The 17,539-nt window shown below is 47.3% G+C and overlaps 1 protein-coding gene across 1 annotated transcript in view; it reads left to right on the top strand.

Annotated features, from left to right (window-relative positions):
- CLSTN1 (calsyntenin 1) overlaps positions 1 to 17,539 on the top strand; it is a 101,170-nt gene that overhangs the window by 60,091 nt on the left and 23,540 nt on the right. Inside the window, exons 3-4 of the mRNA XM_023215297.3 lie at positions 12,933 to 13,128; positions 16,412 to 16,620. Of these exons, the coding sequence (XP_023071065.1) occupies positions 12,933 to 13,128; positions 16,412 to 16,620 (405 nt within the window). The remainder of the gene's footprint in view (positions 1 to 12,932; positions 13,129 to 16,411; positions 16,621 to 17,539) is intronic.

Genomic DNA, 17,539 nt, shown 5'->3' on the forward strand with positions numbered 1-17,539 from the left:
CCCCATGGTGCCACCCAGCACAGAACCCTGCCCCCATGGTGCCACCCAGCATAGAACAGGACCCTGTGAGACTTTGCAGGGAGGTCAGGAGCAGAGACCCTGGAGCTGACGGACCAGTGAGTGAATCATCATAGCTCTTCTCCTTACTGGCTGTGTGGCCTTAGGCAAATTACTTATCCTTTCTTTGCCTGTGTTTCATCATTTCTAAAAGGATACAGTGTCACAGACCTCATTGGTTGGGGGAATGTTAGCTTCTTTATTCATACATGTGAAGAGCTTTAAACCATGCCTGGTACAGTAATTACTACCTACAGTGTTTGCTGCTGCTGTTATTACTAATAATAGAATCTTTTAAAAATATTTTTTCACTTAACATTTTGTGAGAAATATTTTCTCATCTTTCTACAAAAGTCGTTATAGTGTTGCATTTTCTTACAGTTTCTTAAGTATTTTTTGGATAAGAGAGAGGCTAGACCTGGAGCCTTATTTTCATCTTAGATTGATTTGGGTGATGACATTGAGCTTAATTTCGCACCATGTTGAGGAGGAGGGTGGTGGTGGTGGTGGTGGTGGTGGTGGTGGTGGTGGCATCTAATGTTTATTGAGTGCCTGCAGTGTGGCAGAGGTTGCTCTGAGGGCCCGGTGTGGGTTACTTTCTCTGATTCTTTTCAGCAGTTTGTTTTTGAGATGGAGTCTTGCGCTGTTGCCCAGGCTGGAGGGCAGTGGCGTGATCTCGGCTCACTGCAACCTCTGCCTCCTGGGTTCAAGAAATTCTCCTGCCTCAGCCTCCGGAGTAGCTGGGACTACAAGTGCACGCCACCATGCCTGGCTAACTTTTTGTATTTTTTAGTAGAGACGGGGTTTCACCGTGCTCCCCAGGCTGGTGGCGAACTCCTGAGCTCAAGCAATCTTCCCGCCTCGGCTTCCCAAAGTGCTGGGATTACAGGCGTGAGCCACTGCGCCCGGCCTCTCTTCCCCAGTCTTATGCAGTAGACATGCCCACTGTCCCTGTTCTCCAGGTGAGGAACCAGGCTCAGCGTGTCTGCCAGCTGCGTGACAGCAGGAGAAGCTACTTTGTTCCCCACTTTATCCCCAAAACCTCCGTCAGTGCCTGGGACACAGTCACTCCATAGATATTTGTAGAGGCAGGAGATGAGTCTGCCCAGGGTCACACAGCTCGTAAATGACAGAGCCACCTCGGGGCCCAGCTCACTGTGTGAACATTCCGGTTCATCGTGTGATCCCACTACAAGGGGTGTGTGTGTGTGTGTGTGTGGGTAGCCATAGGAGTTCACTTGTCAGAGCTCTGAAATGAATGCACATGCAATGCTGGGAGCTTAGTCACTGAAGCTCCTTATAAGTCATCACTGAAGATCCAGTCTCGCCTGGATTGTTTCCTTGGGGTGAAATTCAGGTACAGAGTATTTGTCAAGTGTTTTAGGAAATTTAAATAATTCGGTTTCTAGTTCTCCTCCTTCTCCTTAATCTGCTGAAAGCCTGAGTAGTCACAGGTCAGAAAACAATTTTTGCATTTTATTATTTATTTATTTATTTTGGAGACAGAGTCTGGCTCTGTCACCCAGGCTGGAGTGCAGTGGCGTGATCTCGGCTCACTGCAACCTCTGCCTTCCAGGTTCAAGCAATTCTCATGCCTCAGCCTCCCGAGTAGCTGGGGTTACAGGCGTGCACCACCACAGGCCAGCTAATTTTTTTGTATTTTTAGTAGAGACGGGGTTTCACCATGTTGGCCAGGCTGGTCTCAAACTCCAGGCCTCAAGTGATCTTCCACCTTGGCCTCCCTAAAGTGCTGGGATTACAGGTGTGAGCCACTGTGCCCAGCCTATTGTTTTTTAATTTTATATATTTCATGGAGAGTTACAAGCTTGAGCCTCGTGTGTGGGCCACAGGGTTGGGGCCTTGAAGATAATGTGTTCTGTTCTTGTCAGAAGCTGTGCCTCCTCTCCCTGCTTCCTCTTCAGAGCTCCTCTTTCTAGGAGGTGGTGGTGTTCTAGCAATCTCTTCCCTGCCTTCCCAGATTAAGTGTGGATGTTTTAGGAGATTGGTTGAACCATAATGATACAAATAGAATCCAAAAGAAATTTCAGGGCAAGAATGGGAACTTTGTTTTCTTATTTAATGATTTCTTTTTTTTTTGAGACGGAGTCTGGCTCTGTCGCCCAGGCTGGAGTACAGTGGCCGGATCTCAGCTCACTGCAAGCTCCGCCTCCCGGGTTTACGCCATTCTCCTGCCTCAGCCTCCCGAGTAGCTGGGACTACAGGCGCCCGCCACCTCGCCCGGCTAGTTTTTTGTATTTTTTTAGGAGAGACGGGGTTTCACTGTGTTAGCCAGGATGGTCTCGATCTCCTGACCTCGTGATCTGCCCGTCTCGGCCTCCCAAAGTGCTGGGATTACAGGCTTGAGCCACCGCGCCGGGCCCTGGGAACTTTGTTTTCACTGATAGTCAGAGCCCACCCAGGAGCCTTGTGAAACTGTTGTCTGTATTCTTCATTATGAATGCGATTCACGTGCCCTGAGCGTGGCCAGTGGGTTCACTGCTGCATTTCACTGCCCAGTTTTGCTTTTTTAGCACATGTAACTGAACTGATCTTATGTTTGCAGCAGTGAGTTGGTCAACCTGCATGAAATTGCCTTTTTTTTTTTTTTGAGACAGAGTCGCACTCTGTCACCCAGACTAGAGTGCAGTGGCACGATCTCAGCTCACTGTAACCTCCGCCTCCCAGGTTCAAGTGATTCTCCTGCCTCAGCCTCCCGAGTAGCTGGGAGCTGGGATTACAGGCGCCCCCCACCATGCCTGGCTAATTATTGTATTTTTAGTAGAGAAAGGGTTTTGCCATGTTGGCCAGGCTGGTCGCAAACAACTGACCTCAGGTGATCCATCTGCCTCAGTCTCCCAGAGTGCTGGGAGTATAGGTGGAGCAATGGCACGCAGCCTCCTTTTTTTTTTCTTTTTTTGAAATGGAGTCCCCGCCTCCGGGGTTGAAGTGATTTCAGCTAATTTTTGTATTTTTAGTAGAGACAGGGTTTCACCATGTTGGCCAGGCTGGTCTCGAACTCTTGACCTCAAGATCTCCCTGCCTCGGCCTCCTAAAGTGCTAGGATTACAGGCTTGAGCCACCACACCAGGCCAATTTTTTTTTTTTTTTTTTTTTTTGAGATGGAGTCTCGCTCTTGTTGCCCAGGCTAGAGTGCAATGATGTGATCTCGGCTCACTGGAACCTCCACCTCCCAGGTTCAAGCGATTCTCCTGCCTCAGCCTCCCAAGTAGCTGGGATTACAGGTGCCCACCACTATGCCTGGCTAATTTCTTATTTTTAGTAGAGACAGGGTTTCTCCATGTTGATCAGGCTGGTCTTGAACTCCCAACCTCGGGTGATCTGCCTGCATGCCAAAGTGCTGGGATTACAGGGCTGAGCCACCGCGCCTGGCCCCAGTTTTTTAATGTTGAAATATTAAAATATTTGAAAACAAAATGACATTTCACATGCTTCAGCGTAATCGAAGGCAATAATCCATTGAGTAACAATTTTAAGTAAGTAGCTGAATGTTAGGACAGATGCTTCCTATTAACTGTGACTGACTTGAATGAACCCATTTTGGATGTAGGCGCCACCTAGGAAGAGTTTGGGATCAGTAATGATTAAATACTAGGTAGCTATGCTAGGTCTTCTGGAGAATATTTAAAAAAGCATAAAAGTTGGTTCCTGTTCTCGAAGCCACTAATAATCTAGGTAAGAGGGCCAAACCAACATTGGCAAAGGATACTAGGAAACTTGTAGTTCAGCACCAAGTGACAGAGGCAACGATGGTGTGGGCTCAGGAGGCAAGTGCTGTAGTTTGGATGTGTGTCCCCTCCAGACCTGATGTGGACTTTTTTTTTTTTTTTTTTTTGAGACAATGTCTTGCTTTGTCACCCAGGCTGGAGTGCAGTAGCACAATCTCGGCTCCCTGCAAGCTCCGCCTCCCGGGTTCCCGCCATTCTCCTGCCTCAGCCTCCCGAGTAGCTGGGACTACAGGCACCTGCCACCACGCCCGGCTAATTTTTGTATTTTTAGTAGAGACGGGGTTTCACCGTGTTAGCCAGGAAGGTCTTGATCTCCTGACCTCGTGATCCACCCGCCTCGGCCTCCCAAAGTGCTGGGATTATAGGCTTGAGCCACCGCGCCTGGCCTTTTTTTTTTTTTTTAAAGATGGAACTTCACTTCATCACCTAGGCTGGAGTGCAGCGGTGGGATCTCAGCTCGCTGCAACCTCTGCCTCAGAAAATCAAGCGATTCTCCCACCTCAGCCTTCCGAGTAGCTGGGATTACAGGCCTGCACCAGCACACCTGGCTAATTTTTGTATTTTTAGTAGAGACAGGGTTTCAGCATGTTACCTAGGCTGGCCTTGAACCCCTGACCTGAAGTGATCCACCCGCCTCAGCCTCCCAAAGTGTTGGGATTACAGGCGTGAGCCATAGTGCCCCTACCTGAAACTTTATCCCAGTGTTGGAGGTGGGGCCTAATGGGAGGTGTTGGGGTCACAGCGGGTGAATCCTTCATGAATAGATTAATGTTGTCCCTGGCTATGGGGTGAGGTGTTGGGGTGGGGAGTAGTGGATGAATTCTCATTCTTTTAGTTCTCGCAAGAGCTGGTTACTAAAAAGAGCCTGTGGTTGCTCCTCCTCCTCCCCCCCATCCCTCTCTCTCTCTCTCTCCCTCCCCCTGTGATTTCTGCACAGCCTCCCGCTGTGAGTAGAAGTAGCCTGAGGCCCTCACCAGAGGCAGATGCCCAACCTTGACCTTTCCCAGCCATCAGAAGTATGAGCCAAAGAAACCTTTTTTCTTTATAACTTACCCAGCCTCAAGTCTTCCTTTGCAGCAACACTGAATGGACTGAGACAGCCCAGAAGTGGTTCATTAGGCAGGGCTCGAGCCCTGTAAAGGGTGGGTGGAGTTTGCACAGGCAGTGAAGGGAGGGGAAAGGTGGGAGCAGAGGTGGGAACTGGAGAGGCCTCCCAGGGTAGGTGACCAGGTCAGCTTGTGTGGCGTGGGCTGTGGAGGAGCACAGTGTTGGAAGTCAGCTTGAGTCCACTTGATTTCCATTGCTAGGCTGAATGGATGCATGGGGTTTTCCAGTGCTATGCCCGGATCACCTGGGGCCCTGGTGTAGAGTGCAGGTTCCTGAGCTCCATGCTCGGCCACCTAGTCTGTACCTCCAGGAGTGGCGCCTGAGAAATCCATACCAGCCAGCTAGGTTTGCGAACCCCCGATGGGCCACCATCCCAAGTCTGTAGACCGTCTGCGTTGGAGTCATCTGGCAGTGCTTGCTCAAAATACAGATCACTGGGCTCTGTCCCTAGAACCACCAAGTCAGAATTTCTATGGATGGAGCTTGGAAACCACATTTTGAACAAGCTTCCCAGACCATTTTTGACACACTAGAATTTGAGAGCCACTACTGTAGTCCGTGAGGAACTTGCGAAAGCGTAGCTCTTGAAGTCTGTGTGTGGTTGTTGTTATGTGTATTTAAGGTACCCTAGGCTGGGCGCAGTGGTTCACACCTGTATTCCCAGCACTTTGGGAGGCCAAGGCGAGGGGATCACTTGAGGTCAGGAGTTTGAGACCAGCCTGGCCAACATGGCAAAACCCTGTCTCTACTAAAAATACAAAAATTAGCCATGCATAGTGGGGCACGCCTGTAGTCCCAGCTACTTGGGAGGCTGAGGCACAAGAATCACTTGAATGCAGGAGGTGGAGGTTGCAGTGAGCCAAGGTTGACTCTGTCTCAGGAAAAAAAAAAAAAGGTACCCTGAAAAACTCTACTGATTAGACACACGAATGAGCTTGTTCCAGAAATTAGCCTGGACCGGTAAGCAAGGAAACCAGAGGTCACCAAACATCAGGGACAGGCCACACACCCAGCCGTTGAATGTGGGCACCAAGGCCAAGTGGAGCAGAGAGAAGTGGATAGTTGCTACTCAGCAAGTGTCCATTTTCTTTTTCTTTTCTTTTTTTTTTTTGAGACGAAATCTCACTGTCGCCCAGGTTGGAGTACAGTGGCATGATTTTGGCTCACTGCAACCTGTGCCTCCCCAGTTCAAGTGATTCTCGTGCCTCAGCCTCCTGAGTAGCTGGAATTACAGGCGCCTGCCACCGTGTCCAGCTAATTTTTGTATTTTTAGTAGGGAACGGGGTCTTACCATATTGGCCAGGCTGGTCTCGAACTCCTGACCTCAGATGATCCACCCACCTCAGCCTCCCAAAGTGCTGGAATTACAGGTGTGGGCACCACACCCGGCCCATTTTCTCTTCTTTACAGCCCCTTGATCCCTTTCCCATTGGGCACAGATCAGTGGATCCACAACCTGTTACCCCACCTCCCCCAGCCAAGTGTGTGGACAGTGTGAGCTAGGCTGAACAGATGCCCTTCCTCGAAGTTTGAATGGTGAGTGGAGCGCCAGTGGATGCTAAGAATAGTTACGGTTTGGGTCTGTCTGTCCAGGTTGTTTTGCAGTGGGACTGTTGTGGTTCCTATTTCCTGGTCTCCAGCTGCCTTGGCTTCTACCTGTTTCCAAGTCCCTTTCTCTGGAACTTGGAAACAGTTCCATGAGTTCTCGATAGTCAGTTCCATGAGTTCTCGATAGTTTTCCAATCAGTTTCCTTTTGCTAAGTTACCTAGAAAGGATTTCTGTTGCTTACAATCAGAGAACCTTAGCTGTTACACGTAAGGAGTGAAGGAAACACTTGCAATATAAGGGCAGGGTCTCCTGAGAGCTGGGAGACGTGTAGGAGAGGCCATCCTCAGATTAGGAAGAAGACTTTGACAAAGAACAGCAGGGCCAGCCTGAAGCTGGGGTTTCTCAAAGGCACAGATGAGGAAAGTGAGGGCAAAGTGCTGTCAGCTGAGAACCCTGCACATGACTTTGGATATCCAGAAGTCAAATCTAGACTTTGTTGGGTTCATGCATTTTTCATATTTTTATGTTTTGCTTTCAAAAAAATTCCTTTAAAACAATTTTTTTTTAAATTCTTTTATTTTTGGACATGGTCTCGCTCTGTTGCCCAGAATACAGAGGCTGGAGTGCAGTGGCATGATCATGGCTCACTACAGCCTTAACATCCCAGGCCCAGGTGATTCTCCCACCTTAGGCTCCCAGGTAGGCGGGACCACAGGCACATGCCACCACGCCCGGCTAATTTTTGTATTTTTGGTAGAGACAGGATTTCACCTTGTTGGTCAGGCTGGTCTCGAATTCCTGACCTCAGGTGATCCACCCGCCTCAGCCTCCCAAAGTGCTGGGATTACAGGTGTGAGCTACGAGGCCTGCCCCTCAAATTTCTTTCTTTTTTTTTTTTTTTTTTTTGTGAGATGAAGTCTTGCTCAGTTGCCCAGGCCGGAGTGCAGTGGTGTGATCTTGGCTCACTGCAAGTTCCGCCTCCCAGGTTCACGCCATTCTCCTGCCTCAGCTTCCCGAATAGCTGGGACTACAGGCGCTCACCACCACGCCCAGCTAATTTTTTTTTTTTTTTAGTAGAGATGGGGTTTCACCACATTAGCCAGGATGGTCTCGATCACCTGACCTCGTGATCCACCCGCCTCGGCCTCCCAAAGCGTTGGGATTACAGGCGTGAGCCACCGTGCCCAGCCTCAATCTTAAGTTCCTTTTGACCATTTTAGATCTCAGGGGAATGAAGGTTTGGGGAAAGAGCCTGGGAAGGATTTGGCCCATTCCTAGGCGATCCTAGCTAGAGAGGTTGTCTGGGAAACCTGGTTGGGTGTTTTCAGCTTGGTAAAAGCAGGGTTTTAGGTAAATTTGCCCAGCAGAGCCAGCTGAATTGAGTGGGAGGGAGCAGGGCAGAAAGGAACTGGGATGTGAGAGGCGATTCTGAGAGGTCCTTCCCTGCAATGGATGAGGTTGTTTGAGGTTGAGAGAGGCTGAGTTTAGGATAGCGAGGGGTGGAGCTGCACCTTCATAAGTGATGATGCCGTAGCATACATTTAACTACTGTGAACTGGGGCGGGCGTGGTGGCTCATGCCTGTAATCCTAGCACTGAGGGAGGCTGAGGCAGGTGGATCGCTTGAGCTCAGGAGTTCAAGACCAGCCTGGGCAACATGGTGAAACCCCACCTCTACCAAAAAAAAAGTAATAATAATTAAAAAAATAAAGCTGGGAATGGGTGGCACGCACTGGTGGTCCCAGCTACTCGGGAGGCTGAGGTGGGAGAATCGCTTGAATTCAGGAGGTGGAGGTCCTATCTATTCCCCTAAAAATCCCTTAAATGTCTCCTTGGGACAGCGCCTAGTTCTACCGTCATTGTATCTCATGAGAGGTACTATGGTAGCTGTAACTTGTTCATTCGCCCCTGCCTTGCTCCAGTCCTATCTGTCTTCCTTATTAAAAGTAGAGTTTTAGGTTGAATGCACAGATGGCCACTTAAGGTGGGCGTAGGGCTGACCCTGCAGATGGCTCCGCAGGCCCTGCAGTGATGGGCTCAGTTGTAAGGCTGGTGCAGAAGACCCAGGTCTGCCTGAGTTTTGCAAAGCCCACACTGCACCTGCCGCCTTGAACTACCAACCTGGTGAGTTGTTTTTTTAAGTCCTTGTAGGTAAAGGACCCAGCCTGACTAGCAATTTAATAAGTACTGGTGGATTTGAGGTACCATATCCCGTTGGTGGAACTCATTAAAGTAGCTAATGTTAATACTCAGAATATTGAGTATTCTGAGAGCTAGGTTTGTACCACTGCATTCCAGCCTGGGCAACAGAGGGAAACCCTGTGTCTAAAACAACCAACAAGCAGGAAATCTGCACTTACCTATGGAGAGACCTGTGTCAGGAAAGCACACCACAGTCACCGTCATTAATGTCAATTCAGATGATGTGGAACTGCCTCGCTATTTTCTCTGCAGAACAGTCAACTCCAAGTCAAAAACTGAAGTTTTACCAGAATTAAAGCTGGGCAACCTAAATTACTTTAAAATGTATTATGCAATGTTCATATGCATCAAAACATGTAATATTGTGAATTAGCACATCCTGGAAAACATTTGGACACGTTTGGTACCGGGCAGGTTACTCATGGGTGTCTCTGTAGAGCAGAGACGAGCAAATCTTTTCTGTGAAGAGTTAGATAGGACTATTTTAAGCTTTGGGGCCCCTCGGATCTCTTTCGCAATGATGTAACTCTGCAACAACCTCCGCCCTTGCAGTGTGAAAGCAGAGACCATACATTAAATAAATGAGCATGTTTGTGTTCCAGTAAAATATATTTATAGAAACTGTATTTGAGGCCGGGCTGGTGGCTCACGCCTGTAATCTCAGCACTTTGGGAGGCAGAGGTGGGCGGATCACGAGGTCAGGAGATCAAGACCATCCTGGCTAACACGGTGAAACCCTGTCTCTACTGAAAATACAAAAACAAAAAAATTAGCCGGACGTGGTGGCGGGCACCTGTAATCCCAGCTACTCGGGACGCTGAGATGAGAGAATGGCATGAACACTGGAGGTGGAGCTTGCAGTGAGCCGAGATCGTGCCACTGCACTCCAGCCTGGGCGACAGAGCAAGACTCCGTCTCCAAACAAAAAAGAAAAAAAGAAAAGAAGCTGTATTTGAAATTCATGTAATTTTCTCATGCTACAAAGTTCTGTGTTAAAAGGTAAACATTGTTTTTAGCCTGTGAGCTGTTCAAAATCAGGAACAGGTTGGACTTTCTGGAAATGACAGTTTACAGAGCCCTAATTCAAAACAGCTCTGTCCAGCGGGACCTGCCGTGCCAAGGGGAGTGCTCTGCGTCCACTGTCTCCTTGCAGCAGCCACCAGCCACATGTGGCCACTGGACCCTTGAGAACCAGCCAGTGTAACTGAGGAACTGGATTCTTCACATTGTTTGATGTGAAGTGCAGGTGTACAGAGGCTCTTGTACACGTGGGGCAGCAAACAGGGACAGAAATAATCATGACACCATTGTTTTTAAACAGCAAAAACAACTGATGGCATTTTCACACAATGGAAAATGATTGTAATAATAGCAAACATTTGTTAAGTGCTCTCTTTCTGCCACGCAATGTTTTAAGCACGTTACATGTTTTGACACGTGGATTCTCACTGTTATGTAGTAGTGAAAATGAATAAACTAGGTAACTACCTATACCAGCAGGGGTGAATGAATCTTAGATACACTAAGTTGCATGAAAAAGCAAGTCACGGCCAGGCACAGTGGCTCACGCCTATAATCCTAGCACTTTGGGAGGCCAAGGCGGGTGGATCACTTGAGGTCAGGAGTTCAAGACCAGTCTGGCCAGTACGGTGAAATCCCATCTCTACTAAAAATACAAAAATTAGCCGGGCTTGGTGGCAGGCGCCTGTAATCCCAGCTGCTTGGGAGGCTGAGGCGTGAGAATCACTTGAACTCAGGGATCTGAGGTTGCAGTGAGCTGAGATGCCACCACTGTACTCCAGCCTGGGCAACAGAGCGAGACTCTCTCTCTCAAAAAAAAGAAAGAAATGAAAAAGCAAGTCAGAAAAACTACATGCCACGTGATACCATTTTTAAAACCTTAAAACCAAGCAAAATGAAACAACACTGCAGGGGAAATAAATGGTAGAACTATTATCAAAGCAAGGGAATTCAGGCCATGTTACCTTGGGGGAGAGCAGGTGCCACCTGTGAGGGCCCACTGTGTTGAGGGGCAGCAGAATTCCTGACCTGTTCGCATTTCCACTCCTCCGTAGTAAAGGGTGTATAAGCAGCATGTATATTGACCTGGTAGAACAGAGCTTTCACGTAATAAAAACAGTGACCATTGTAGCATCCCTGTCGCTAGTTTCCAATCTGGTTTCTATTCACATTTAAGCAGATGTTCCATTAGCGGAGGGGTTTATGTTTGTTGCCTTGGTTGGGTACTTTGGATTAGGAAAACATTATTATTTTTTTCAGTTCAAGAACACAGAGTTAAAACCTTTTGCTCCGGCCGGGCACAGTGGCTCACGCCTGTAATCCCAGCACTTTGTGAGGCTGAGGCGGGTGGATCACGAGGTCAGGAGATCGAGACCATCCTGGCTAATACGGTGAAACCCCGTCTCTACTAAAAATACAAAAAAATTTAGCCGGGCGTGGTGGCGGGCACCTGTAGTCCCAGCTACTCAGGAGGCTGAGGCAGGAGAATGGCGTGAACCCGGGAGGCGGAGCTTGCAGTGATCCGAGATTGTGCCACTGCACTCCAGCCTGGGTGACTGAGCAAGACTCCACCTCAAAAAAACAAAAAACAAAAACAAAACCTTTTGCTCAAATTTTTGTTTCATTAAATCTACTGGTGAGTTGAATGTTACCGAATCTAGCTGAGAGAATTTAGGTTGGAAATGAACATCTGAAAACTGCAAAATAACAAATAGATGTACTTTTTCATGGTTTGTCACTAGAGTGTTCATTAAAAGAAAAATCCTAATGACACCTGAGGGTGTTAGGACGCTTCATTTAGGAGTATTTCATCCCTAAATTAATAACTTCAGAATTATGCAGTAGTTCATGGTAAGTTGGATTCAAAGTGACATTTTGTTCCTAAAGATTAGGTTTCGCTGTAGCAATCCTAGAAGCCAGTCAATGAGCGTATTGTTGAATAATGTGTCAAGCTTTTCTGTGTAATTTGTGCACCTTTGACTTTTTTCCTTATTATTCGGTCTTCATTCTTTCCTGTATTACTGACATGGGTTTATCTTTTCTCCCTTTAGAGAGTTTTGAGGTGACAGTCACCAAAGAAGGTGATAAAGGGTTCTTTCTTCCCCTCTTATGAATATTAACCCACTAACTTTGTTTATAAAATTGGGAATCAGCCCTTAAACAGAAGAAACTGTCATGCTCTTTTATCCTTATTTATTCTCCTACTTTGTTTCTATTTTAAAGTATATTGATGGAAATTGTATGTAACCAGACCCTCGGTTAGAAATATCTAGAAATCAGACATCCATTTGAACTGTATGGATAATACTGTACCTTTTTGTTTAATCGAACTTCAGAGATTTGCTTTGTAACAATTTTCTATTAGTTGGAATTGTGGAAGAAGTGCAGTCTTATTTTCATGTGAAATAAGTTTTGTGGAGTTTTACATAGACATCAAAACATTTATACTGTTCTCCCATGGACAAGAATGGAAACATAGATTTTTAACTCCTAATTAAGCTTGTGAGCCAATTTAGATGTAGAGAAGTTCCCAGGCTGGTGTCTTTTTCAGGTTTGATAGGATAAAGTCCGAAACAAAGGCAAGTCTAGCCAGTCCCTCCCATAATAGAAACTGTGTCTGAATCGTGGATGATAAAATAGCTGTTGAAATGGATGCCTGACGAGTTGGTATTTCTACCTTTCTCATTGAGTAGTTTGTTTTGATTCCCTAATTTTAGCCAGGCTCATTGCACAGGAAGACTTGTTTCCTTTGATTTTTTTTTTTTGACAGAATTTCTGTAATTATGGTGCTGATCCTATATCTCACACTTCCTCCTCTCTCAACACATAACTGCGTTTTAGCTTCTCTCTGGTCCAAATCAAACTGGCTGCCAGCCCTCCCAGGAGCTGGGGCAGCGGTGGTGTTCTCAGGCCTGGCTGTGTGCTAATGAGACTCCTTTTACCCTCGAGCTATCTAAGTGCTCCTGTGGAATGCCTGTCTATACTTTCTTCTCTCTCTTTTGTATTCCTGCATGAATGGATGCAAAGTAAACAAGTTGCTTGGAAAGCCAGAATCTGCTTCATCTTACTAAAGCCCCAGAACTTCCCCATGTTTAAAGCACAGTGCCCCGCTTTGTCCACGGACCCTCCAAACCCCTGGCTGCCAAATTGTTGTCATTTATTTTCTTTGGGGGTGGAGAGTGGGGGGAGGAGGGCAAGGTGCAGAGGATCTGCGTGGTAGGAATTCTAACCTGTTCTGCTTTGACTCCCTAGGTGAGATTTGTGGATTTAAAATTCACGGGCAGAATGTCCCCTTTGATGCAGTGGTAGTGGATAAATCCACTGGTGAGGGGGTCATTCGCTCCAAAGAGAAACTGGACTGTGAGCTGCAGAAAGACTACTCATTCACCATCCAGGCCTATGATTGTGGGAAGGGACCTGATGGCACCAATGTGAAGAAGTCTCATAAGTAAGCAAGCTGGACAAAGAGTGAAAGTAACCCACTGAGTACATGTGTGTGTGCAGAACGAAAATAGTAGTGACTATTGCCCGCTCCCCAAGACTGTGTTTTTCAAGTAGGCAGAAGAGAGTTCTCAAGTATCCACAATTAGATTGTAAACTCTTGGAGGGCAGGAATCATGTCTCTACCCTTGTATACAGCTCCTAGCAAGAGCCTCGCTCACATTAGGCATATTAGGTTTTTGAGGTTTTTTTTGTTTGTTTGTTTTTTGAGATGGAGTTTCGCTCCTGTTGCCTAGGCTGGAGTGCAGTGGCATGATCTTGGCTCGCCGCAACCTCCGCCTCCCAACTTCAAGCGATTCTCCTGCCTCAGCCTCCTGCGTAGCTGGGATTACAGGCATGTGCCATCACACCCAGCTAATTTTGTATTTTTAGGAGAGACGGGGTTTCTCCATGTTGGTCAGACTGGTTTTGAACTCCTCGTCTCATTGCAACCTCTGCCTTCTGGTTTCAAGCGATTTTCCTGCCTCAGCCTGGGATTACAGGTGCCCGCCACCACGCCTGGCTAATTTTTGCATTTTTAGTAGAGAAGGGTTTCACCATGTTGGCCAGGCTGGTCTCAAACTCCTGACCTCATTATCCACCTGCCTCGGCCTCCCAAAGTGCTGGGATTACAGGCGTGAGCCACCGCACCTGTCCTAGGTTTTTAATGAACGAATGAATAATTTTATCACACCAAATACTCTATTAAAGAAATAAAGGCCCTACGTTAAAAATTCAAAAAATCTGCGTCTCCCTTAGGAAGTTTATTTTGTTGTCATATTTATCTTTTGCTGTAATTCCTAAGGGCATAAACTTAATCATTGTTGGCCAGGCGCAGTGGCTCACACCTATAATCCCAGCACTTCGGGAGGCTGAGGTGGGAGGATCACTTGAGACCAGGAGTTTGAGACCAGCCTAGACAATGTAGAAGATGCCATCTCTACAAAACATAAACAGTTAGCCAGGTATGGTGTCACATGCCTGTGGGCTCAGCTACTTGGGAGGCTAAGGCAGGAGGACTGCTTGAGCCCAGGAGGTTGAGGATGCAGTGAGCCATGATTATGCCACTGTACTCCAGCCTGAGTGTCAGAGTGAGACCCTGTCCCTAAAAAACAACAACAAAAAAAATTGGCCAGGCACAGTGGCTCACGCCTGTAATCCCCGCACTTTGGGAGGCCGAGGCAGGCAGATCACCTGAGGTGATTTTCACCCGAGGTCAGGAGTTCATGACCAGCCTGGCCAACATGGAGAAACCCTGTCACTACTAAAAATACAAAATTAACTGGGCGTGGTGGCACATGACTGTAGTCCATGCTTCTCTGGAGACTGAGGCAGGAGAATCACTTGAACCTGGGAGGTGGAGGTTGCAGTGAGCCGAGATCACGCCATTGCACTCCAGCCTGGGCGAAAAGAGTGAAACTCCGTCTCAAAAAAAAAAAATTAGTCACTGCTGGTAGAAAGTAGGCTGACTTGCTGCCACAATCCCGAGTGTGTTGCTGCACCTCTGCCAGTTAGGAACTGCAGGTGTAACAGGGCTTTGGACAAGACAACATAGAACAGGGGTCGCCATACCCCCGGACGTGGGCCAGTACTGGTCCGTGGCTGGTTAGGAACTGGCCCACACAGCAGGAGGTCAACAGCATGTGAGCGAGTGAGCATTACTGCCCGAGCTCCACCTCCCGTCAGACCAGCAGCGTCAGATCAGCGGCGGCATCAGGTTCTCATAGGAGCGCGAACCCTATTGTGAACTGTGCGTGTGAGGGATCTAGGTTGCATGCTGCTTATGAGAATCGACTGCCTGATGATCTGAGGTGGGGCACTTTCATCCCCAAACCATCCTCCCACCCCCATCTGTGGAGAAATTGCCTTCCATGAAACTAGTCCTTGGTGCCAAAAAGATTGGGGACCGCTGGTGTTCTCAAGTCAAGCATCTACAATTAGATTGTAAGATCTAGTCTTTTCTCCACCACTTGCTAGCCCTTTGGCATTGTGCATATTTAATTTTGTTGAGTCTGTTTCTATTTCTTTTGTTTTGTTTACTTTTTTTTTTTTTTTTTTTTGAGCCAGAGTCTTGCTCTCTCACCCAGGGCGGAGTGCAGTGGCACAGCCTCGGCTCACTGCAACCTCCACCTCCAGGGTTCAAGCGATTGTCATGCCTCAGCCTCTCAAGTAGCTGGGATTACAGGCACATGCCACCACACCCGGCTAATTTTTGTATTTTTGGTACAGACAGGGTTTCACCATGTTGGCCAGGATGGTCTTGAGCTCTGACCTCTGGTGACCCTCCTGCCTCGGCCTCCCAAAGTGCTGGGACAGGTGTGAGCCACCATGCCTGGCCTTGAGTCTCAGTGTCTCCTTAGCACATCTACTAAAGAAGGGTATGTGGGTGAGATGGTGTCACAGAACCCATTGTGAGGGTCAGACCGCCGGCACTGGGATGAGGAGGCTCACAGTGAGCAGCGGGTGCAGTGTCCCAGTGAGTCACTCCTCTTTTTCCACAGCGTGATGTTATTGTTTCCCTTGAAAAGGTCATATTTTGACCAAAGTCCTTGTCTGATTCAGAAGCATGCCCTGACCATTAGCCCTTGAAACCTACAGTTTTCTTTATTTGTAGCCAGGTCTGATGGCACCCTAATTTTCTTGGTAACTGAGCTGGGGTATTGGCAGGTGGCAATGGCCTGCCCCTCCTGAGCTCTTCCATTTGTTGAATCAGGACCTGGTGATGCCATGGTCTCTAGCCTGTTCCCTAGAAGTAGGACAGAATTCGTTTGAACTCTCAGAATCAAACCATTTTATGCTTTCTCTGTTTCATACCCCTTCTTCCCTTGGCTCTATTTTTTTTTCTGGATTTTGTGACAAAATATGTTTCAACTTTAAAATTGGAGAGGAAACAGACGTCTGGTATTGTTTATCTCCCTTCTGCCTGTCCTGTCCCATGTTGTCAAAAAAAACACCCAAGACTCTTTTATTTTAGATGATTGCTTTTTTGCTTTATTCTTAGGATATGGAAGAATTGACCCAAATCCCTCTTTTAACTTTCTGTTATCTCCACACTGAATGAAAAGCAGTGAATAACTTGGTTTAATTTTTGACTTCATCATATGAAATTCATGAAACAAGGTATCAGAAACAGGAAATTTTAAAGTAAGGCAGAATTGGTATCTTTTGGGTAAACACACACACACACACACACATACACTGACACCGAAAACAAGCAAAAAAACCGTATTTTTCTCCCTCCCTTCATCCAGAGCAACTGTCCACATTCAGGTGAACGACGTGAATGAGTATGCGCCCGTGTTCAAGGAGAAGTCCTACAAAGCCACGGTCATCGAGGGGAAGCAGTACGACAGCATTTTGAGGGTGGAGGCCATGGATGCCGACTGCTCCCCTCAGTTCAGCCAGATTTGCAGCTACGAAATCATCACTCCAGATGTGCCCTTTACTGTCGACAAAGATGGTAAGAACGGAGGAGCGCGCTTTCCTTAGTTGGGTAGACGGTCCCTGCCAACCCCACTGACTTTATACCCCAGCTTCTGTGCTTTGTCAGAACTCCACGAAACTCACAAATTGGAGACCTAACCTGGTGTGCTTTTGCTTTTAATTGTAAAAACATTTAAGTTCCTACTTTGTCCCCTGACAGCTTCTTCTCTGGAACCTGAAAGTCCTGTATTCTCTTGTTTTTTTTGCTTTCCCACCAAAATCAAATAAAAATCCTCCCACCTAACATGGCTTTATTTTTTTAATCTTCTTAACTTTCAATCCACATGCATCTGTATGAGACTGACCTTTACATTTAGTTTGTCTAATTTTCTGTTCTTCATTAAGTTTTTTGGTTTTGTTTTTGTGGTTTTTTTTGAGACATAGTCTCACTGTGTTCCCCAGGCTGGAGTACAGTGGCACAATCTTAGCTCACTACAACCGCTGCCTCCCGGGTTCAAGTGATTCTGCTGCCTTAGCCTCTCAAGTAGCTGGGATTACAGGTGCCCGCCACCACACCCAGCTAACTTTTTTTTTTTTTTTGTATTTTTAGTAGAGACGGGGTTTCACCATGTTGGCCAGGCTGGTCTTGAAGTCCTGACCTCAGGTGATCCGCCCACCTTGGCCTTCCAAAGTGCTGGGATTACGTGCGTGAGCCACCATGCCTGGCCATGTTCTCCATTAAGTTAGAATGTCCTGCCACATCTTTTTTCTTTTTCTTTTTTGAAAGAAGGTCTTGCTCTGTCGCCCAGGCTGGAATGTAGTGGTGCAATCATTGCTCGCTGTAACCTTGACCTCCTGGGCTCAAGGGATCCTCCTAGTAGCTGGGACTGCAGGCACACACCTGTAGTCCCAGCTACTTGGGAGGCTGAGGTGGGAGAATCACTTGAACCCGGGAG

This window comes from Piliocolobus tephrosceles, chromosome 1, assembly GCF_002776525.5.
Source record: "Piliocolobus tephrosceles isolate RC106 chromosome 1, ASM277652v3, whole genome shotgun sequence".
In the NCBI taxonomy this organism is placed as follows: domain Eukaryota; kingdom Metazoa; phylum Chordata; class Mammalia; order Primates; family Cercopithecidae; genus Piliocolobus; species Piliocolobus tephrosceles.